This window comes from Grosmannia clavigera (assembly GCF_000143105.1).
Source record: "Grosmannia clavigera kw1407 unplaced genomic scaffold GCSC_140, whole genome shotgun sequence".
Classification (NCBI taxonomy): Eukaryota; Fungi; Ascomycota; class Sordariomycetes; order Ophiostomatales; family Ophiostomataceae; genus Leptographium; species Leptographium clavigerum.
In genome coordinates, this window is record NW_014040801.1 from 296,745 (window position 1) to 317,570 (window position 20,826).

Genomic DNA, 20,826 nt, shown 5'->3' on the forward strand with positions numbered 1-20,826 from the left:
GAAGGGTGGAGTCGAACTCCTCCGACATGCGCGAGTGACGCTCCAATTCACCATTAAATTTATTATTTCTTTCCTATTGTGCTCGCGACCGATTAAGCTGTTTTCTCCCCTACACCTTTTTGGCCATACTCTCCCCTTCCCTTGCACTTGCCTCTCAAGACACCTTGTCTTATAGAAATCGCCGCTGGGCTTCGTAGAAGCTCTCTGCAAACTTTGGCGGTCACCAGCTGCGAGCTCCCCCTCAAAAGTGTTCCTATTCCTCCAGCAGCAATAAATAGGCGGGCGTACGGACGTCTTTTACACTGCACGATGGCTACCGACGCAGCCGGCGTTGACCGCACACGCCCGCTCTATACTGTCACCAACACGGACAAGAAGCGGGTGGCATACTTTTACGACTCGGACATTGGCAACTATGCATACGTGACGGGCCATCCGATGAAGCCACATCGTATCCGGCTGGCGCATAGTCTCGTTATGAACTATGGGGTCTACAAGTTCCTCGAGGTCTACGTAAGTCATTGTTCCGCAGAAGGACTCCCCCAGCCTTTCCTTGTCCTCTTGGGCATCACGTATCGACTGACCCGTAGTTCAGCGAGCAAAACCGGCCGTTTTCATGGAGATGACACAATTCCACACCGACGAATACATCGACTTTCTCCAAAAGGTCACCCCGGACAACATGGACAGTTACCAGCGTGAACAGAGCAAGTACAACGTTGGTGACGACTGCCCAGTGTTCGACGGCCTCTTTGAATTCTGCGGCATCAGTGCCGGAGGCAGCATGGAGGGCGCCGCTCGCCTTAACCGAAACAAGTGTGACATTGCGATCAACTGGGCTGGAGGCCTGCACCACGCCAAGAAGAGCGAAGCTAGTGGCTTCTGCTATGTGAACGGTAAGGTGGCATCGTCCGAGGTTGTGCACGCATGAAGCAATTCTAACCCAGCCGTTCAATCAGATATCGTGCTCGCGATTATCGAGCTTCTGCGATTTAACAAGCGGGTCCTCTACATCGACATCGATGTCCACCACGGTGACGGCGTTGAGGAGGCATTCTATACTACGGACCGGGTCATGACGGCGTCCTTCCACAAGTACGGCGAGTACTTCCCCGGCACGGGCGAGCTGCGAGACATTGGCATTGGCACGGGCAAGAACTACGCCGTGAACTTCCCCCTCCGCGACGGCATCGACGACGAGACCTATAAGACAATCTTCCGACCGGTTGTCACGGCCATCATGCAATACTTCCAGCCTGATGCAGTGGTGCTGCAGTGCGGCGGCGACTCTCTGTCAGGTGACCGCCTTGGCTGCTTCAATCTGAGCATGCACGGTCATGCAAGCTGTGTGGAGTTTGTTCGCAGCTTCAACTTGCCCATGCTCGTTGTTGGTGGAGGTGGCTACACGATGCGGAACGTGGCCCGGACGTGGGCCTTTGAAACCGGAAAGCTCGTTGGTGTCGATATGGACCCAGTGCTCCCGTACAACGAGTACTACGAAGTAAGTGACGGCATGGGCTGGCGAAACGAGTGCGAGGGATAGTGGGGCTGACTTTTTTTCTGAACAGTATTACGGACCTGACTACGAGCTGAACGTTCGGTCGTCTAACATGGAGAATGCTAACAGTGCCGAGTACCTCGAGAAGATCAAGATCGCGGTGATTGAGAATCTGAAGCGGACTGCGCCAGTTCCATCGGTGCAGATGCAGGACGTGCCTCGCCATGGGCTAGGCATGACGGACGAGGAGGAGGCAGAGCTGGACGACCTGGACGAGGATGAGAACAAGGACACGAGGATGACGCAGCGGCAGTGGGAAAAGACCCGTGCCAGACAGGATGAATTTGAAGAGAGCGACGACGAAGAGATGGCACAGGCGAACGGGGTGAACTACGACGGGCCGCCGAGAAGGTCAATTCTGGACTACCGCAACCCTCATGCAGAGTACGATACGGACAGTGGAGTGGCGACGCCCGAAACAAAAAAGGAAGGCAGCGAGATACCGGCAGTGGTAGAGGCGGCAGTCAAAGCGACGGTGGAAGTCCCAGAAACCAACGACGTGGCAATGGAGGATGCAGAGGCGGCACCAGTAGCTGCTGAAGAGGGGGAAAAGAAAGACGAAGAGACTGCTCCTGGTTCGAATAGCGCTGTTGCTGCTGCAAGTGCTGCTGTATCAGCAGGTGACAGCACTCCTGTCGTCGAGAAGGAAGCGAGCACAGCCGAAAAGGCAGCAGAAGACGGCGACGTTGAGATGACAGACGCAGTAGAAGAGGCACCTGCGACGTCGGAGACTTCAGCTGTGGCCACGGAAGTTATTGAGAAGGAGGCCGTCGTCCCCGTAGAGGCTGTCGAGGCAGGCGAGACCAGCAAGACGACTACATCTGATCTGACCGCCGCGCCCGAATCAGAAGCGACCAGCAAGGCCGATGCAAAGGCGGTCACGGATACTGCTACGAGCGGTGCTGCGGAGACCGAAATTACGCCTGTTGCCGAGACGAGCGAGACGAGCGATACGAGCGAGACGAAGGAGACGAAGGAGAAGGCGGCAGAAGAGAAGACCACCGAGGTGACCATCCCCAAGGCTGTCGAGCAGGAGAAGACAGTCGAAGACACAACTTCCAAGAAGGAGGATGCCGAGAGCACGGCAGTGAAGGAAGGGGAGGCGTCAGTCGAAAAGAAGGCCGACGAGGAGAAGGCAGTGGAGGAGAAGAGCAGCACGCCAGATGCGAGCGAGGCCAAGGTGGTCAAGAAGGAGGACGCATGAGCGAACTTGAGGCCGAGGACATGCGTGGAGGCAACTGTGGATTGGTGTAAAGGCATTGTATTTGCGAATTGTTTTTGGATTTGATTTATTACCGCGCAATGTAGGAGGATACCAGCGGCGCATGTCCTGTCACATATAAATAAGGAAAGGAGCTCAGTGAGCACAGACAAAAGGCAAAGAACGCATTGAATCCGGGTTTGGGTGTTTATGGCTGGCGACAGCGTGATATAGACAAGCTGGCATACGTTCTCCTACTTCTTGACGGCAACGACAAAGAGACGGGGGTAGCGGATGAGGACGGAGCCGTCAGCACGCGGCTTGTAGAAGTCGGCGAGACGAGTCTTGTAGGCATCGAGATAGGCATCACGGACGGGGCCTTCCGGCAGGGCGTTGACAAAGGGCTGCAGGCCGGAGCCCTTGAGCCACTCGACGATATCGGCGACGCCGCCGGGCAGAGCGTGGTAGTAGGCCGTGTGCCAGACGTCGACGGCGGTGCAGTGAAGGATGAGCGCGTCGTAGATCGTCTCGGGCGTCTCGATCGGGTCGCGATCCGAGAGGTCGCGCAGGAACGGCACCCAGACGTCGTCGGCCGAAGTTCCGGGCGCCTTTCCGCTGCCGACTTCACCCATTGCCCGGTGTGACGGCTCGTCCTTGTTGTCGGGCACCTGGTACGCGAACACGCCGCCCGGCCGCTGCGTCGCCAGCAGCCGCAGCACCGTCGGCAGCCGGTCTGGCAGCCGCAGCCACTGGAACACGGCGTTGGCCAGCAGCAAATCGGCCGGTGCATCGTCTGTCGGTTGGCCTGCATACGTGCGTAGGTCGGCCAGCGCAAAGTCGACGTCTGGCAGCGCCGCACGTGCCCGCTCGATCATGTTGGGCGACGCGTCGACGCCCGACACGTGGGCGCCCGTGAACCGCTGCACCAGCACGGCCGTCGAGTTGCCGGGACCGCAGCCGAGATCGATGATGCGCAGGGGTGGCGAGGCGTCGTCATCTGTCGTGGCCGGCAGTTTGCCGCCCGGCAGCGGCACCCGCGCCACCAGGTCGTGCACGGCGCGGGTGCGCTCGCTGTCAAACTTGAGGTACTGGGCCGCTGACCAGTTATTTTTGCCGGCAGCCGATGAGGCCGATGAAGCCATCCTGGAGTTGGTGCTCACGAGAGCGCCTTTGGCTGTTGTTCTCGTGGCCAGAGATGCCAAGACGGGCGATGATGTACTGTGCGACAGCGCTGCTGGCAGACGACGCACAAGACGGACGGTGGACATGGCAATTGGTACGGCAAAAGAGACGATGCAGATGCTTCGGTCTTCTCGTGAGATTTTGGAGCCGGCACCAGACTCGATTTATGTGCCAGCAGCGTGCCTGCCTTGGAATGGCGAAATTGCTGTTGGTGCAGGGCGGCAGGCGTGCAGCTCGTGGGTCGGACCTGCCTTGCCTGGGCGCTGTCGTAAATGCGTCGCGCTGCCGAGCTCGCCGCTCTTTCCCCCGCGCTCGATTCGGAGCAATTGCTGGTCCACCGTCGGTCTGCTGTCGGTCGGCGATTGCCACGCCTCCGAGCCGAGGAGATCCAACCTGCTCGCTGCTATTGCCAATGCTGACCCTCGAGGAGCGCTGGGCGAGTCAACGGCATGCGCAACTGCAGCCTCTTTGCTTTGCAACCAAACACTATGTGCCTCGGCTCTCGATTTAAGCTATGCTCAAACACAACTGCCTCTTGATCCGTTCGCACAGCAGTCGCTCTTGCCACAATGGACTGGTCTGACGCGACTTTAACAACTCCTCAGCTACCAAAGCTTGCGGATGACTTGCATCTTTCATAGCCATCAATACAAACATACTCTCATATACATTAGTTATCACTACAATGTACCACGTGGTCGAATTCAAGAACGGATCGGTCGCAAGAAACCCATCGGTCGCAATCTCCTGGTGCGGGTGCGTCGCCATATGAAAGACGTGGACCTGCACAAGCTGGCGAAGCATCTCGGCCTGACTCCCGCAGAGACAGATAATTAATTGGATGTGCAACGCTGTGGTCGAGACCTTGTTCCGGCAGCTTGACAGCTCCTATCTTATCTACGAGCCGACGGACATGCCCAGCTTAAAACAGCTTACCCGGCGGTTAACAGACGAAAAGATGTGCTCAGAATCGCCAAAGAAGTACTTCGGACCATTTGCAGACGAGCCACATTATGACGGTGTCGACCACTGCCTGCGATTTGCTCTGCGGCTGATGCAAGACAGCCAGAACAACTACCATGACAACAGTGACGTACCCTACAACCTCGGCCTCCAAGGGGCCTGTGAGGTGCTGGCATATCTCTGCAAGTGGCACATGATCAGGTTGGAAGAAGAAAACTGGCTGGCAGACGGGATGGGGGATTTCCAATGCTCGGACTTGGCGACCTGGTACACAAAAGCCTGTGACTAAGTGCCGCATCTACTCTGACTCTCTTCTGCTTTTCCGAGTAAACGGATCTCGCTGCTAGTATAATAAAGACCTCTACGGGTGTATGCAGGATAGTTATGGTTTCCCGTAATAGACCATCACATCGCCTGCCGTTTACGTTAATATTCTGGTGCTGGGGCGCATGGGCTTGTGCTACGACTTCCACTAATAATCGACCTTCCCTCTCTCGGAAATGTCTGGAAGTGACAGTGCAGACGCCAAAGCCAGTCAAAGTAGAGATGCATCCATGTTCCGCTTCTAAATTGCCTGATAGAACTTTCCCCAGCCAACGGTCATAATATTTCACAGAGTTGGCCCGTTGCGAAAAAATGAGTTGTGCGGATCTAAGACAAGCAACGAGGAAGGAGACGAGAATATGAAAAGTCGGATGCATTCAAGAAAGCAGCCTTCACCTGTTTCTGAGCGGCGTTGTCGAATATCTAATCTTCTCCTTTCATGATTGTTGGCTTGATGAAAGAGTAATATGCAATGAGCGGAGAAAATGTTTGAAAGCTTCTGCTGAGCGAACTAGGCTAAGTTGGGTGATTACAAGCGCAGGGCGCCATTTGATAGGGGATTCATGCACGTTAAAGTACGGAGTACTCCGTACCTATTTATAACAATACGCCTCACGGGCAACGATAATCTAACGAACTCAACACATCTCATTCTTCTGCGAAGTACGTGGTGAGAACTACAAATCTGCTTTTATCGCTTAGCCTGTGATTCTAGGAGACCTAACCTTTCCAAAGACCCACCACTAGATTCTCGACGCGCGCAACGGACGCGTCACTACTCCATTCAATCTTCCAACGAAATATGACCACTAGACCTTTTAAAGGCCTACAAGACCTGCAATTGGTCCGAACGGATATCTCCGGATTGCTGTCAGTTGCATATACTCCGAACGATATCTACGATATCTACTATGGCGCTATCAAAGCAAAATGCGCATTATCAATAGTACGCTTCCAGAAAATCATCCTTCGCAGGTTCCAGGATGCGACACGACGATCTTCCTCCGTTTGAATACAATCAGGTCGACACCATCCGCATCGTCTCTGGGGAGATCTTTTGCCGGTACGCAGAACGAGGAAGCCGAACGATTCGCTGTCCCTACTTCAAGAATTTCGGAAGTGAGCAGGCCTTGCGCACCCACGTTTGTAAATTGCACTCTGTCAAGGTTGAGGGCAAAAAGGCCGGGAAAACATCGCTTCACGACATCATGGAAGTGATCAAATATTACGGCGACCTGCGGTCATACATGCAAATGGACAACATGCCCGTGCCGAGCGCGCCTCTAAAGGGGGTGAGAAGCGTCGTCTCGCCCAAACAACAGTCCAGCGTGTCCCAGGAAGCGTTACCCGTGGCACGCGCAGAATCTGGCGACCGGGTTTGCAAAGTTGAGTTAAGTCAGAAAACTGAGCATGCTGGTTTTCTCTAAATAGGAGGGCAGGCCCGCAGGCTAAATTGATGAATATAATGAGTAAGGAGTAACCCCCCAGGCTATGTACACAGCTCACGGCTGGTCTACCACCTTGGCCTCGGCGACCTGCAGTGTATTGAGGACGGTATGGACGTCGCGCTTCTCCAAGCTCTTCTTGACCGGGTTGGGCGCAGAGAAGACCTCTTCGAGCTCTTCCAGGGTGCGGTCCTTGGTCTCGGGAAAGTAAAAGTAGATGAAGACACCCTCAAAGAGGTCCCAGAAGACGAAGACGAGGTAAAAATAGTAGCCGATACCCTGAAAGGCCGGACCGGAGCTGTACTGCAGCACGGTCGAGGCGGCCGACGAGGCAAAATTGCCAATGGCCGTGCCCTTGGCGCGCGTGTGGGTGGGCAGGGTTTCGGCGATGTACATGGATTGCAGGGGGGTCCAGCCGAGGGAGAAGACGACGCCGAAGATGTATATGAGGGCGATGGTAGCGTTGGCGGCCGCGGTATTTGAAGGGTCATCAGTAGCCGCCTTGGAGGAACCAGTCAAGGCGGCAAAGCAGAGGGAGGAGAAGCCGATGGACCAGAGAAGCAGCGGGCGACGGCCGACGACATCGGTGAGGCGAGCGCCCGCAACGGCTCCGAGGAAGGAGAGGACCTGGTTGAGGGCGTTGAGGGCTAGCACCTTGTGCTCGGAAGTGATGCCGGCTGCATGCATCATGACGACAAAGTAGTAGGATGACAAGCTGTTGCCCGAGATCTGGCCGAAGCAGGCCATGCCGAGGACGCAGATGAGGCGACGACGGGCCGAATGGGTGCTCCAGAGCTCGTGGTAGTCGTGCCAGGACTTGTCGGACGCGGCCGTGGCAATCTGGCGGGCCATCTCGTGCATCTGCAGCCGCACGATCGGGTGGTCAGCCCGGCCCTCGCCGTGGTATGTGGCCAGCACGCGGACAGCGTCGTCGTGGCGATCTTGGGCCATCAGCCAGCGCGGCGATTCAGGCAGGAAGAGAACGGCCACGGCCACGAAGCCAGAGCTGGCCATTTGCACCCAAATCGGGATGCGCCAGCCGCTGGAGCTGTCCAGGTACGAGCAGCCGTACACAACCCAGCTGGCCACAATGGCCCCAATATACCACGTGCAGTTGTATAGTCCCGTCAGTGTTCCACGCCACCGCGAATGGGCCATCTCGCTGACGTAACACGGCGCCGACACGCAGCAGAAGCTGACGCCGAAGCCCAGCAGGAACCGGCCGCCCAGGAACTGGCCGTGCGTCTGCGCGGGCGCCTGCACACACGTGCCCACAATCACCAGAACCGCCCCCACAAACATGCCCCAGCGCCGGCCGAAATAGTCGTTGACCGGACCTGTGAAGAACACGGCCGCCACCGAGCCGATGTTGTACATGGCAAACACGATGCCCGTGCTGGAGCCTGCCACCTTCCTGCAGTCCTGTCAGCAGTGCGATCGCTGACGCCGGGTTCCTGTTTGTGGTCCCTCACATGTGGAAGTAATTTTGGTACGACGTCATGCCGTTGAGGCCGCCCATCAAGCTCCCGTCATAACCGTTTAGACAGCCGCACAGATATGCACAGGACAGCACGACGTAGAGTCGCACCATCCGCAGCGTCCACGGCGAATACGTCTTCGTCTCCGCGTCGTGTGCCATCTGCACCGCAATGTCTGCCTGGTCGCCATATGTCCCGCTGTCCCTCCTCTCCTCCTCATGCTCTGTCGTTGTCTTTGCCATGGATGCTCAAGCGTGTTGTGTCTTCTTCTGCTTCAAAGGCACGATATTTTGAAATTGGTTCGAACGATCGGGACAGAGATTTCACAGGGGAACACAGATGTCCCGCCACATTTAAGTACCGGCTGTCCATCTTAAAAGCCCATCTCTGCTTGACTCCCGTGCCATTGTTGGTCCGGGGCGCGCTGACACACTTGCTGTCATGCCATCCCCGCATTGTCCTCTCCAGGTGGCGCCCAAGTCCAGACATACTCAAATTCGACGGGAGCCCTAGGATGGCCGATTCGGAGAAGTCAAGGTGATATTAGCCTGTTTGTCGGTGCCGGACCGCAGTGATGACTCGCGGTTTGGGGTTCATAATACGAGAGCGACAGCGTCTGGTGATCTTGTCCGCCAGAAGAACTGCCGTGGCTGTCTGTACAGTGTAGCTTGTCCATTCGGAAGCATGTTAAGTGTATCGACGTCTGGTTGTGATTTGTAGCGTCGTTGTTGGTCTGTCGTCAATGACACATCACTAATCCTAATTTGGCAGGGCTGCCGCCTTCCCCTCATCCCCCACTGATCGACGCCACTTTGTGGGCCCTACAACAACGCTACTATCTTCCTGCCGTCTCTACACTGCATCGGACAACGGTATCCCGGCGGCCGAGCGCGCCTGGACACGATATCACATTGTGGGAAGGAGCAGCCACCGATTACGGAGCACCTTCCTTATAGGACGTAGTACGAACGATCTCGTATATCTTTTCAACCAGCTCTTCCTCCTCATCTCCTCTTCTCCTCATCTTCCGCTGCACCCCTCCAATCTTACAAACCACAACTCAGGAAACTTTCCCCAACATGGCGCCACCTCTTGGCATCTCTACCCAAGCGATCTCGGGACGAAATGACTGGGAGAACGAGGCTGTCTTCCGCCGCAACTGTTTGCCGCACCGCTCCTACTATCTCCCCGAGGGCACTGTCAGTCTTAATGGCACCTGGAGCTTCCAGCTTTCCAAAAGGCCTATTGATGCCCCGCATCCAAACCCGCAGGACTCTATTGTGGCGCTTTGCCCTCATTCAATAACTGTTCCGGGCCACTGGCAGCTAGAGGGCCGACAGCAGGGCCTAGACTGGGGCAAACCTTGGTACACGAATGTGCAGTACCCCATTCCAGCCACACCTCCATACGTGCCCTCAGACAACCCAACCGGCACTTACTTCAGGAAGTTTGATCTTCCGAAAGGCTGGTCCAAAGACCAGAACCGTCTAGTGTTGCGTTTTGACGGTGTCGACAGTGCCTACCACATCTGGGTCAACGGTATACTTTTAGGGTACGCCCAAGGCTCTCGAAATGCTGCGGAATTTGATATTACTGAAGCCACACACTCTGATATTTCAAACGAGCTCGTCGTGCGCGTGTACCAGTGGTCAGATGGGACCTACATTGAAGACCAGGATCAGTGGTGGCTTTCGGGCATCTTCCGGGATGTGCATCTGATTTCAGTGCCTCGTGACTGTGTCATCGAAGACTGGTTTCTCCGTACAAACCTGGACAGCGAATACAAAGACGCTGAGATTGAGGCTTCAGTGCAGGTGTTGGTGACCGAGCCAGCCCATCTCACGTTCCAGCTCAAGGACACAGACGACGATGACGTGATCCTGACTGAGAAGACGGTGTCAGTGGCCACAAGCACACCAGGTGCCAGTTCCAATGTCAGCGTCACCATCCCAGTTTCAAACCCGCGGAAATGGACGGCCGAAACACCGCGTCTTTATCGTGTGGAAATGACTTTACGCTCTCGGGGAGAGAATTATACCGTCCACCAAAACATCGGCTTCCGTAAAGTCGAGCTACTAAACGGCCTGATCTGTGTCAACGGGCAGGCCATTCGGATAAATGGTGTCAACCGACATGACCACCATCCAACCAAGGGACGTGCTGTCCCCCTCGACTTTATGTGGGATGACCTTGTCCTCATGAAGGCGCATGGAATCAATTCCCTGCGGTGCTCCCATTATCCTCCCCATCCACGACTGCTGGACATGACGGACAAACTAGGGCTGTGGGTCATGGACGAGGCGGATCTCGAGTGTCATGGCTTTTTAGATGCCGTTGCTCGCCATATGGATATCCCAGAGTCTATGGACTATGACGATCGAAAGGAGCTTGTCTACCCGGAGGCTAGCAAGTTCACATCCGACAACGAAAGCTGGCACGGAGCGTATGTGGACCGCATGGAAGCAATGGTGCAGCGCGACAAGAACCATGCCTCTGTTATCGTCTGGTCGCTGGGTAACGAAGCCATCTATGGCCGAAATCACCACGCCATGTATCTATATGCCAAGGAGCAGGACCCAGGCCGTCTGGTGCACTATGAAGCCGACAATCTGGCTCGGTCATCCGACATGTACTCGTACATGTACCCAAGCATCGAAAAGCTTACCAGCCATGTTGAAACAGCAGGCGTTGCGTCCGACGGCTCTTTTGCAAAACCCGTTGTCCTGTGCGAATATGCCCACGCAATGGGCAACGGGCCGGGCGGACTTGAAGACTACGAAGCCATGTTCCGCAAGTATCCCCGTCTCCAGGGTGGTTACGTCTGGGAATGGGCCAATCATGGAATATGGAAGGAAGACTCTGCGACGCAAAAGTACTATGCTTACGGTGGAGACTTTGGCGACATCCCCAATGACGGCACATTTGTCATGGACGGCTTGTGTACGAGTACTCATAAGCCGACTCCTGGACTGCTAGAGCTGAAGAGTATCATGCAGCCAGTCCGGCTGGAACTTGACACGTCAGACCGCACCGTCCTTCTGCTCCACAACCTCTACGACTTCATCGACCTCGGCCATCTGCGGCTGACATTCAAGATAGAGCAGTTTGGTGGGAAGTACGTGGTGCTCAAGTCAGGGACCGTGGAGCTGCCCAGCGTGCCTCCAGGAAGCACGGCAAAGGTGACATTGCCACTGGACTACAACTCCTACGTCGAAGGTTCAGACACCCTTCTCACGGTGGTTCTCGCAGAAGAAGATGACAGTTCGTACACCGCACGCTTCCAGCAGTACCTGACAAAGGAAAGAAAAGACCGACTAGTGCTTCCGCAGCTTGGCCCCCGGCTTCCCGAAGGGCAAAAGAAGCCAGTTGTCAGCAGGATGAGCGGTATCGTGGCAGTATCCGGCACAAACACGTCCGGAGATAGTCGGTGGTCAATTGCTTTCGACGAGCACGAGGGCCACCTCCTGAGCTGGACCCGAGATGGGTTCGAAATTCTCAAGCCCCTGTCAGGGGCATGTGGGCCGGTCCTGGAGCCTGGCTTTTGGCGCCCACCTACCGACAACGACCAGCCAGTCGCAGTGCCTTACTGGAGGCGATACGGCGTCGACTTGATAAAATACCATCGTACAACGTGCATGTCTGTTGAAGAGCATCATGTCGATAAGGTGATCATCCAGACGAAGTCACATTATGCACCGCCTGTGCTGGCCTGGCAATGGGAAAGCGACATGACATACACGATCACAGACACTGGCACGCTGAAAGTATCTGTCCATCTGAATCCAACGGGGTGGTTTCCAGAGCACGTGCCACGAGTCGGACTGAATTTGGGTCTGAACTCGGACTTGGGCGAGTTTACGTGGTACGGCAGAGGTCCTGGCGAATCCTACCCTGACAAATGCTCGAGTCAGCTTCTGGGCATCCACACCGTTGCCGGGTTGGACAGCTTGGAGGGGCCGTACGATGTGCCACAAGAGAACGGAAACCGAAGCGGGACAGGCTGGCTGGTGGTGAAAAAGTCGTCGTCTGGCGCGACAGACCCATCTTTCTGTGGACTTAGGGTTAGTCTCGACGGGGTGGGAGCTGAAGAGACCACCTCGCGCGTCAGCAAAGTCAACCGAACCAGTCTGTCTAGCGGATTTGACTGGGCAGCAACGCGGTACACGGCCAAGATGGTAGAAGATGCGAGGCATCCGTGTGATTTGCGAGCATCGTCAGATACAACGCTGCGACTGGATGCCAAGGTGGCAGGTGTGGGGTCGGCAGCATGTGGACCAGGCGTGAGGCCAGACCTTCTAGGCCGCGTGGAGGAGATGCAGTTCGGATTCTGCCTGGAGCCTTTCGACGATGGAGGGCCGGAGGTAGTGTAAGTGCGGACGGAAATGGCTTATGTCAGACGGCACAACGAAAGCGGGGCACAGGGAGAGCTAGCACTTTTCCGATCGGAATTAGACACAGAGGAGGAAGAATAAAGCCGATAATACGCTATTGGTCACAACAGCAGCTCTCGCCCAACTGGGTACTAGGCACTGACAGCAGATGACGTCGAACTTCTTATGGTATATAAGGCTGCGTCCCTTGGGAATATCCGGCATCCTTTCTTTTTTCTTAGTCTGCATTCACACAGTACAGCAACGACGAACATATACGAGAGCATTTCCCGGCCACATAACGACAAACTCAGCCCCCCAAAAACACAACCACAAACAATGTCATCTTTGCCCAAGACGTACAAGGCGGCAGTACTGGAGGAACAAGGCCAGCCGCTTGTGATTCGCGATGTGCCACTGGAGCTTCCGGGTCCAGGCCAGGTGCTGATCAAGGTGCTGGCGTGCGGAGTGTGTGGCAGCGACGGGCACGTGCAGATGCATGGCATGGGGCCAGTACAGAAGGCGCTGCCTCTGGTGCTGGGGCACGAGATTGTCGGCGACATAGTGGCGGTGGGAAGCGGCGTGACGGGTTTCTCGGAGGGCGAGCGGATCGGAGGGTCGTGGCACGGCGGCCATGACGGGACATGTCGCAGCTGCCAGCGCGGTCTGTTCCAGATATGTGAACGGGGACAGATCAACGGGGTATCCCGCGACGGCGGCTTTGCCGAATACGCGCTTCTGCAGACAGAGGCGGCAGTGCGGCTGCCGGCCGACGCAGATCCAGTCGAGACAGCGCCGCTGCTGTGTGCCGGCATAACCGTGTTCAACGGCCTGCGCAAGCTGCACATCGAGCAGGGCTCGCTGGTGGCCGTGCAGGGTCTGGGCGCACTCGGCCATCTGGCCGTGCAGTATGGTCGAGCCATGGGCTACGACGTCGTCGTGCTTTCGTCCAACGACAGCAAGCGGGCCTATGTCTCGGAGCTGGGCGCGATCGCCTACGTCGACGCGAGCAGCGAGGACTCGGTGCAGGCGCTGCAGCGGCTCGGTGGCGCTGCTGCCATCGTGTGCACGGCGCCCAACCCGGCCATCATCGGTGGTCTCATCGGTGGTTTGCAGCCACAAGGCACACTACTGGTCCTGAGTCCGGTTTCGGGCGTCCAGATCGACATGACGCCCATGGTTGTGCGCGGGCTCCGGCTCGCCGGCTGGCCGTCCGGTCACGCGCTCGACTCGCAGGACGCCGTCGCCTTTGCCCAGCGCCACGGCATCAAGACGCTCATCGAGCCCTACAAGTTTGCCGACATCGACAAGGCCTTTGAGCGCATGCACTCGGGCAAGGCCCGCTTCAAGGTCGTCGTCGATATGCAGTGAGAGGCGAAAGGGACGGCAGATACCGCCTGGCGCGGACGGCGAACAAAAGGACAAGAACGCGTTGGAGCGGGATAATGGAAAAGCTGGACATTTCAAAGGAGATAGTTAATGTTATTATGGTCTACATTCGAAAACTTTCTTTTAAAGTGACCCGACGTGATAAATGGAAAGAGCGCCGCACATTGCGCCTGCCTTGTTAACAACAGGCCAAAGGAGTTTGGCCAAAGAAAGAACGGTGTCTCTGAATGAACAATGCTATCGTTCACAAAGGACGCCAAGACCGAAAAATAGTTCATTGGGGCTTTTTCCCAGCTGGATGCATCGTGTCCTTTGTTCATTCAGCCACCGCTTGCAGACATATAAAGACGCAGACTCGTCCGTCTTGTGAGCTTCATTCTGTTTATCTACAGCGCCTCTTCACATCAACACAACAACCATCCAGGAAACTCTTTTGGAGATACAACCAGTCCTACTTTGACAGTAAGGGCTCCTTTTCCATTCTCTCATCCACGTTTCTATCATCCCCCCCCTCTCTCCTTTCTGGATTCCTCTTCCCATACCCTTTTAAAGTACGAAACCATGTCTACTAACAACAGCTCCTTCCGTCTTCCCCCCAACTTCCGGCCGACTACGCTGGAGTTGTATCCTCAGCCAGCGGAAAGCTATACTGACGCAGTGTGTGAGCATGAACGCCGCCTCATGAAGGCACCGTCGGACCAGGTCCGGAAAGAGGTAAAGGGTATAATCAAGTACAACTCCATCCAAGAGGCTCTCGCAGCCCGTCCGCCCACGCCCTCAGGTAACTACCGGCCCATCAGCTTCGGTCTGCCCCGACACACGCTGCCTGCTGAGACGTCTGCCGACGACGAGAGTAAGCATCTACTCCTCTGTGCTGCCTGCCAGGCACGCGGGGCTGAAATTGAAATGACACTTCTTCCAGCTGCGCTGCAAACCCGCCGCGTCCGCTTTGTCGACCCGGAAAACACTTGTGCCATATGTGCCAGCTTTTTGATCAGACCCTGTGGTGCAAAGGACGCGGACGAGATGACGCTCGTCGGCAGTGACGATGACGATGATGAAGACGACGACGACGATGACGGCGAAAATCCCCACGTGGTCTACCGTGCCGTTGCAGCAGCTTATCCGCCCGACCCGACCATGGGGAACTTCGACGAGATTTGCGACCTAACGGCCGACTTCAACGTCACTGTTGGCTCCATGGTTGCTCAGCAGGTCCAGGGAGATTACCTTGCTAGTATACTGAAGGCCGGGAGATCGGAGACCTTTGGGTTTACCCTTGTCCCGGCCCGCGGTGAGTCTTGAGGCAAAATATGAATCGGGGGACTTCTTGCCCTGACCACTGACACGTTCGGAAAGCGTTGACGCTCTACATCCGGCAGGTCTGGATTGATTGTAGAGACAGTCTTTGTGTTTATTCGTTGGGGCGCATTTCTGGTTTACTTGTTGTTTTCATGCTTTCTTCCCCTGTTCCTTGCTAATCGCCGTGATACTTTGCAAGTCATTGTACTTAGTCCCGTAATAGTATCTTACATTGTCTCTACATTATTACAGCGTTAAACTTAATAATTACGCTCCATTGATGAGACGCGCAAACTTTGATGAACAAGCTGGAAATGGCTATCCTCAAAGCTATGCATCGATGCCACCCAGTGACCATTTTGTAACAGTGGGCCTCCCTTTTCCAGAGGCCATTGTCGCCTGAGAAATCTTGACACAAAGGCAATCGATATCTCTCCTTTGGAGTGACTTGGGATGCTGGCCGTGAGCCAGCATACTGTAAAGTAGGAAATGAAGAAAATTGTCGTTACGGTCTCTCCTGTTTGATCTTGTCTACCTGTCGTCTTTCCAATCCTGTGAGCAACTTTGGTGTAGCGGTAACATCTACGCTTCCCATGCGTAGGCTCCGGGTTCGACTCCCGGAAGTTGCAAGTTGCAATCTCCAAGGATATTTTTTGCACCCCATCTACTCATGCAGCCGCTTTTTTGGCCTTTCTAGCACGACAATTCGGACCAGAGGACTTTCATTGGATTGAAGGCCAAGCTGTGAAAATAAGGACGGTTTGCTTTGCCAGCTAACGCAAGTGGAGCGGACCCACTAAAAATTTCAGGTCTTTCTTCAAAAAAATTGAGAGACGAAAATAGCTTCGACTGTAGAAGCACAGCAAAGACAGAAGCCAGCCATCCATTCTTCCGTGCACCCATCCTGGAACCATGCCTCTCGACACGTCGACATACTCACTAGCGCTCCTGCGCGTGGATGGGCGCCGCTGGAACGAGCTGCGGCGCTGCCACGCCGAGGTGCGCACGCAAGCCGCCGCCGACGGTTCCAGCTACCTCGAGATGGGCAACACCAAGGTCATGTGCGTGCTGACGGGACCGAGCGAGGTGGGCCAGAGCCGCGCACGAATGGCGGGCGGTGGCGGCGGTGGTGGAGGTGGCGGTGGTGGTGATGCCAAGGACGCCGAGGTGATTGTGAACATTGTGGTGGCCGGGTTCAGCTCGGTGAACCGGCAGCGGCGAAGCCGGCAAGACAAGTAAGTGATGACGGTGGAGGGCGGGTGACTACAGGTGACGATGGGTGATGGCGGGTGCCAGAAATGCTGACACGGGTAGACGGACCCAGGAGATGGCGGCGACGATCTCGCGGACGCTGGCGGCTGTTCTGCACACGCACCTGTATCCGCGCAGTACCATCACGATCAGCCTGCACGTCCTCAGCCAGGACGGCTCGCTGCTGGCGGCGCTGATCAACGCGGCCACGCTGGCGGCCGTCGACGCCGGCATCCCCATGGCCGACTACGTCGTGGCCTGCTCGGCCGGCAGCTCGTCCAGCTACGCGGCTGCCGACGACGCGGCTGATCCGCTGCTCGACCTCAATCTGCAGGAGGAGCAGGAGCTGCCCGGCCTGACCGTTGCTACCCTCGGCGCCTCCGACCGTGTTGCCGCCCTCGTGTGCGAGAGCCGCGTCCAGGCCGGCCGCCTCGAGGGCATGCTCGCCGTCGCCGTCGATGGCTGTAAGCAGGTTCGTGCCATCCTCGACAAAGTCGTTCGTGAAGCCGGCGCTCGCTTCGTCCTGCAGGATGACGCGACTGCCGGTGGTGGCGGCAGCGGGGACGACGAAGACGAGGAGGCCTCCGCCATGGAGATCGACAACTAAGGAGAGCGGCTGGGGGATGGAGGAGGCCGCGAGAAGGCCGAGAGGAGGCCAGAGGAGCCAGAGCAGGGACGGGGTAGAAGAAACAAGACGTGATGGCTATGGTATCGCTCTGGGAACTGGTACGTCTGGGTTTGACATGTTTGCTTTTGGGTCTTTTCTCCCTTACATATCCATTGCATGCTAATTGCTCTTTTTTTTACTACATTACAGGTACGGGTCGTTGAGAAGTATTTGCTGGTGCCCCCTTTTATCAACAGGCCACTGCCCCGATGAGGAACACATGGTCTATAGCTCGTCATGCTTGGGCTCGTCGGCTGCTGGCTCGGCAGCTTCCACTGTCAGCTCTGGGGCTGTCTGTTCTGGTTCTGTGGTGCTGCCGCCGTCTTCCAACGCAACGGCGACGATGCCCTCGGGCAGCTGCTTCTTGGCACCCTCACCCAGGCGGATGGCATCGATCCAGCTCTCAATACCCTCGCGTGAGAAGTCGACGGCCTCATAATGCCGCCACCAGCCCCGTCTCGCGTTGATGGCCACCAGCTGCACGTTGTCGCTTGCGAGCCCGAGCGCCTTCAGCAGGTCGGCTGCGCCCGTGTTGCTGTCCGGCACTGCGAAGAACGGGAATAGGTTCCGCTTGCTCTGCGCGTGTTTGAAAGCCAGCTCAGAGAGCTCCTCCAGCACGACCTTGCTATTGTCGATGGCCGTGTTGCCGCCGTGGCTGGCTGGCACAAACGCCAGGACGCACGCGTGCGCTTTTCCGTGCAGACATTCCTTAGCCAGCTTTTCGGGCGTGTTGATAGTCGGGATCGGCATTGCGCTTTCCACAATGACAGGCGCCGTCTGCTCCGCCTTCGTGGTCGTTGCCGTCTCCGTCTCCGTCTCCGATGACTCCTTCGTTGCCTTCTCTTTCTTTTCCCGAGCGGCCTTGGTCTTGCTCTGCGACTCTTTCTTGGCCTTGCTGCTCGCTGTCGACGGTGTTCGATCCGGGTTGGGCGCACCGGCCTGTGAGAGGAACTTGACCATGGCGTCCTTCTTCAGCTCACCGTCGTACTTGATTGGCTCTGCGTCGCCACCGGGGACAAGAACGAGCGTAGGAAAGCTCGCGACGCCGAACTTCTCCACCGTCTTGGCCTCCTTGTCGCGCACTTGACCGAGGGCGATGACGTCGAGAAAGTCGATGGCGAGACTCTTCAGGAGCGGGCTAGTTGTTCCCTTTTTCGTGAAGAGGAGTGCCTTGGGCTTGCCGTTGCTGCTGTCGAGGAAGGCATCGACGTCCGCGTCTGTCACCTTGATGACGTGGTTGTTGATCTTGGCCGTCACGGCGTCCACGATGCCGGTGGCCGTCCTCGGACCCTGGTAGTCCTCCATAACTGGCCGGCCAGTTTTCTTCCCCGGACGCACAATCTTCAGCGTTGGAAAGCCTTGGACTCCGTTCATGCCGCAGAACTGCTTGTTGGCATCATCGTCGCAATCGATCGCTGCCACGTGGGCGAGGCCGTCGAGGCTGCGGGCCGCCTTCTCGTATGCGGGCTTGAGGTTTTGGCAATGGCCACACCAGGGGGCGTAGAATTCAAGGATCTGGACAAGTTGGTTAGATTTTTGTCAGTGTAGTGCGAGACCAATATAGTGTATGTGAGCAGATTTGCCGTACAGTGGTGTGATTGGACTTGGCCACCAGTTGGTCGTAGTTTTTTGCGTTGACCTGTAGAACAGGCGAGCTTTTGGTGTAGAGACCAGCCTGAGCGGCTGGCAGGACAGAGAGCAGGGCAATCGCCACTGCCGACAGGGACGCAGAGCTATGCATTGCGTGATGTGCGCTGCAAGATGTCGATAAAGATTGGAAATATGGATCTAGAATGTGGGGAGGGAAGACAGATGAGAGAGAGAAACAGGGCGTGCAAATTTATGGGCGCAATGATTCCCTTATAAAGCGGCCTAGCGACAAAGAAAGAATAGCCAGCATATTAGGTTGTAGTTGAGACCGTTGCCAGAAGCAGCTGTCAGCAACGAGTTTTGGCAAAAAGGCCAGCGTGGAAGCAGCTGCGGCAAGGAATGCTCCAGATTCGCTTCTGTGGGGAGCTTAAGCCATGATTGCTAATGGGTGTGGCTGAAGCTTGGCGGGGTCCTATTGGTGGGGAATGTGGCTTTCCAGGCTGCCGTGATATTGGTCGCAACTTCCTGTCGCCAGTCGAATTACACTTGGACTTGCTGTTGTTGCAATTTCACATCTGGAGTCATCGTGAACCAGCTTCCTATCTGCGAAAGCATAGTTCTTTCTCTCCCAAGCGCCCTCACCTGCCGCCGCCATGGCTGACGAACCCCCCGCTGTCCTGCGGCAGGCCGACCCGAACATCTACAAGACGGCCACCCGCGCGGCGCAGCTGCAGTCCGTGAAGCCGATTGTGTCCTACTGGTGTACGCATGCTACATCCCCATTTTATTCCGGAATAGGATTCTTTTCCTAACGATCGAAAACAGGCGATTACTGGGTGCTGAAGCAGATTCTCGCAAAGGGCCTGCACAACAGCAGTCCCGACATACTTGAGTACAGCTCGCATCTGATGGACAAAATGGAACAGGCAAGTCTGGGAGAAGATCGTCATAGAGATTCTCGGGATACTGACTCCAGACAGATCAAAGCAGAACATGCTACCGAAGATGCGATCCTCGATGACACGGCTGGCCAGGCCTACGTGGAGCAGTTTGCGCAGGAGACGCTGGACCGGGCGCAACGTGTCGTCCGGGCCAACAAGGTGACAGCGTGAGTGCTGAATGGAGAGGACAGAAGGACAGTAGGCCGGAAGGGTGCACTGCTGATGAACAACCATATAGAATGACGGCAAACACATTTGATGCCGCCGCTTCGTTCTTCGGCCTGGTCAACATCTGGGGGTCACCGGAGCAGGAGAACCTGCAGAAAATCAAGTACGCCAAGTGGAACGCGGCACGAATTCTGAAGGCCCTCAAGGAAGGCAAAGATCCAAACGAGTCGAATCCGCATCTGGACGAGGAGGAGCCCGGACAGGAGCTGGAGCCGCAAGAGAGCTTGTCGCCTGGCCCCGCAGCGCCAGCAGTCATGACACCACGACCCGTGACGATCGAGGACGAGGAAGAAAACGACGGCGATCTGCAGCTACCCGACGCCCCTTCTGCTGCTGCTCATATCGATGACACGAATCCGTTACGTCCGTCAGCACCACCGGCGATACCATCGGTGCCGTCTTTTGACCCGGCTGACCAGGTCGACGCGCATGAATGGGCGGCTCCCACGCCATCTCCCCCGGCTGTCCAGCCGGAGCCGTACTACCAGCAGCAGCCTCAGGGTTTCTCGTCCGCGCCCTCGGCAGTCACAGGCTTCCCACCGCTATCACAGCCACGGGCGCCGGCAGCAGCAGCAGCAGTCGATGAAGCAGCAATGGCGATGGCGCAGAAACACGCAAAGTGGGCCATCTCGGCATTGAACTTTGAGGACGTCACGACAGCAGTCCGCGAGTTGCACAGAGCGCTGGAATTTCTGGGTGCTTCCTGACACGGTCGCGCTTTAGCCGTCTGTATGTTATAATTGCCTCGCTTTGCAATGCGAGCTTGTATTTTGCTCTTGTCCCTTTTTGCAATTCTTTGGTTTTTTGTGCGCACGATACTACGAGCTGCGATGATTTGTAGCGTGGGAATTTTCAAGTTTCATGAACCTGATCTTCGCTTTCTGGTTCCAAATCGCAATTCTTCTAGAACATTTTGGATTTTCCCACCGGGAGTCAA

The 20,826-nt window shown here is 56.3% G+C and overlaps 9 protein-coding genes across 9 annotated transcripts; 6 read left to right on the top strand and 3 right to left on the bottom strand.

The window, feature by feature from the left end:
• Positions 1-309: 309 nt before the first annotated feature.
• CMQ_788 (histone deacetylase rpd3) lies at positions 310-2,762 on the top strand (the record flags this gene model as incomplete). The annotated part of the gene is made up of 4 exons (XM_014317867.1): positions 310-513; positions 596-896; positions 960-1,501; positions 1,569-2,762. The coding sequence occupies 4 exons, from the start codon at positions 310-312 to the stop codon at positions 2,760-2,762; spliced, it is 2,241 nt and encodes a 746-aa protein (XP_014173342.1).
• Positions 2,763-3,013: 251 nt separating this feature from the next.
• Positions 3,014-4,027, bottom strand: CMQ_1408 (trans-aconitate 2-methyltransferase; the record flags this gene model as incomplete). The annotated part of the gene is made up of 1 exon (XM_014318487.1): positions 3,014-4,027. The coding sequence occupies one exon, from the start codon at positions 4,025-4,027 to the stop codon at positions 3,014-3,016; it is 1,014 nt and encodes a 337-aa protein (XP_014173962.1).
• Positions 4,028-4,782: 755 nt separating this feature from the next.
• Positions 4,783-5,193, top strand: CMQ_1689 (uncharacterized protein; the record flags this gene model as incomplete). Its single annotated transcript, XM_014318768.1, has 1 exon — positions 4,783-5,193. One exon carries the CDS (start codon positions 4,783-4,785, stop codon positions 5,191-5,193), a length of 411 nt encoding a protein of 136 aa, XP_014174243.1.
• Positions 5,194-6,730: 1,537 nt separating this feature from the next.
• Positions 6,731-8,393, bottom strand: CMQ_1155 (major facilitator superfamily transporter lactose; the record flags this gene model as incomplete). Its single annotated transcript, XM_014318234.1, has 2 exons — positions 6,731-8,087; positions 8,146-8,393. 2 exons carry the CDS (start codon positions 8,391-8,393, stop codon positions 6,731-6,733), a joined length of 1,605 nt encoding a protein of 534 aa, XP_014173709.1.
• An 837-nt stretch (positions 8,394-9,230) lies between these two features.
• Positions 9,231-12,521, top strand: CMQ_1229 (beta-galactosidase; the record flags this gene model as incomplete). Its single annotated transcript, XM_014318308.1, has 1 exon — positions 9,231-12,521. The coding sequence occupies one exon, from the start codon at positions 9,231-9,233 to the stop codon at positions 12,519-12,521; it is 3,291 nt and encodes a 1,096-aa protein (XP_014173783.1).
• Positions 12,522-12,860: 339 nt separating this feature from the next.
• CMQ_1505 (alcohol dehydrogenase) lies at positions 12,861-13,892 on the top strand (the record flags this gene model as incomplete). The annotated part of the gene is made up of 1 exon (XM_014318584.1): positions 12,861-13,892. The coding sequence occupies one exon, from the start codon at positions 12,861-12,863 to the stop codon at positions 13,890-13,892; it is 1,032 nt and encodes a 343-aa protein (XP_014174059.1).
• A 579-nt stretch (positions 13,893-14,471) lies between these two features.
• CMQ_1101 (exosome complex exonuclease rrp41) lies at positions 14,472-17,070 on the top strand (the record flags this gene model as incomplete). The annotated part of the gene is made up of 5 exons (XM_014318180.1): positions 14,472-14,763; positions 14,833-15,204; positions 15,270-15,305; positions 16,156-16,447; positions 16,527-17,070. 5 exons carry the CDS (start codon positions 14,472-14,474, stop codon positions 17,068-17,070), a joined length of 1,536 nt encoding a protein of 511 aa, XP_014173655.1.
• Positions 17,071-17,355: 285 nt separating this feature from the next.
• CMQ_536 (disulfide isomerase) lies at positions 17,356-18,871 on the bottom strand (the record flags this gene model as incomplete). The annotated part of the gene is made up of 2 exons (XM_014317615.1): positions 17,356-18,645; positions 18,719-18,871. 2 exons carry the CDS (start codon positions 18,869-18,871, stop codon positions 17,356-17,358), a joined length of 1,443 nt encoding a protein of 480 aa, XP_014173090.1.
• Positions 18,872-19,373: 502 nt separating this feature from the next.
• CMQ_674 (duf605 domain containing protein) lies at positions 19,374-20,596 on the top strand (the record flags this gene model as incomplete). Its single annotated transcript, XM_014317753.1, has 3 exons — positions 19,374-19,482; positions 19,546-19,828; positions 19,900-20,596. 3 exons carry the CDS (start codon positions 19,374-19,376, stop codon positions 20,594-20,596), a joined length of 1,089 nt encoding a protein of 362 aa, XP_014173228.1.
• Positions 20,597-20,826: the final 230 nt, after the last annotated feature.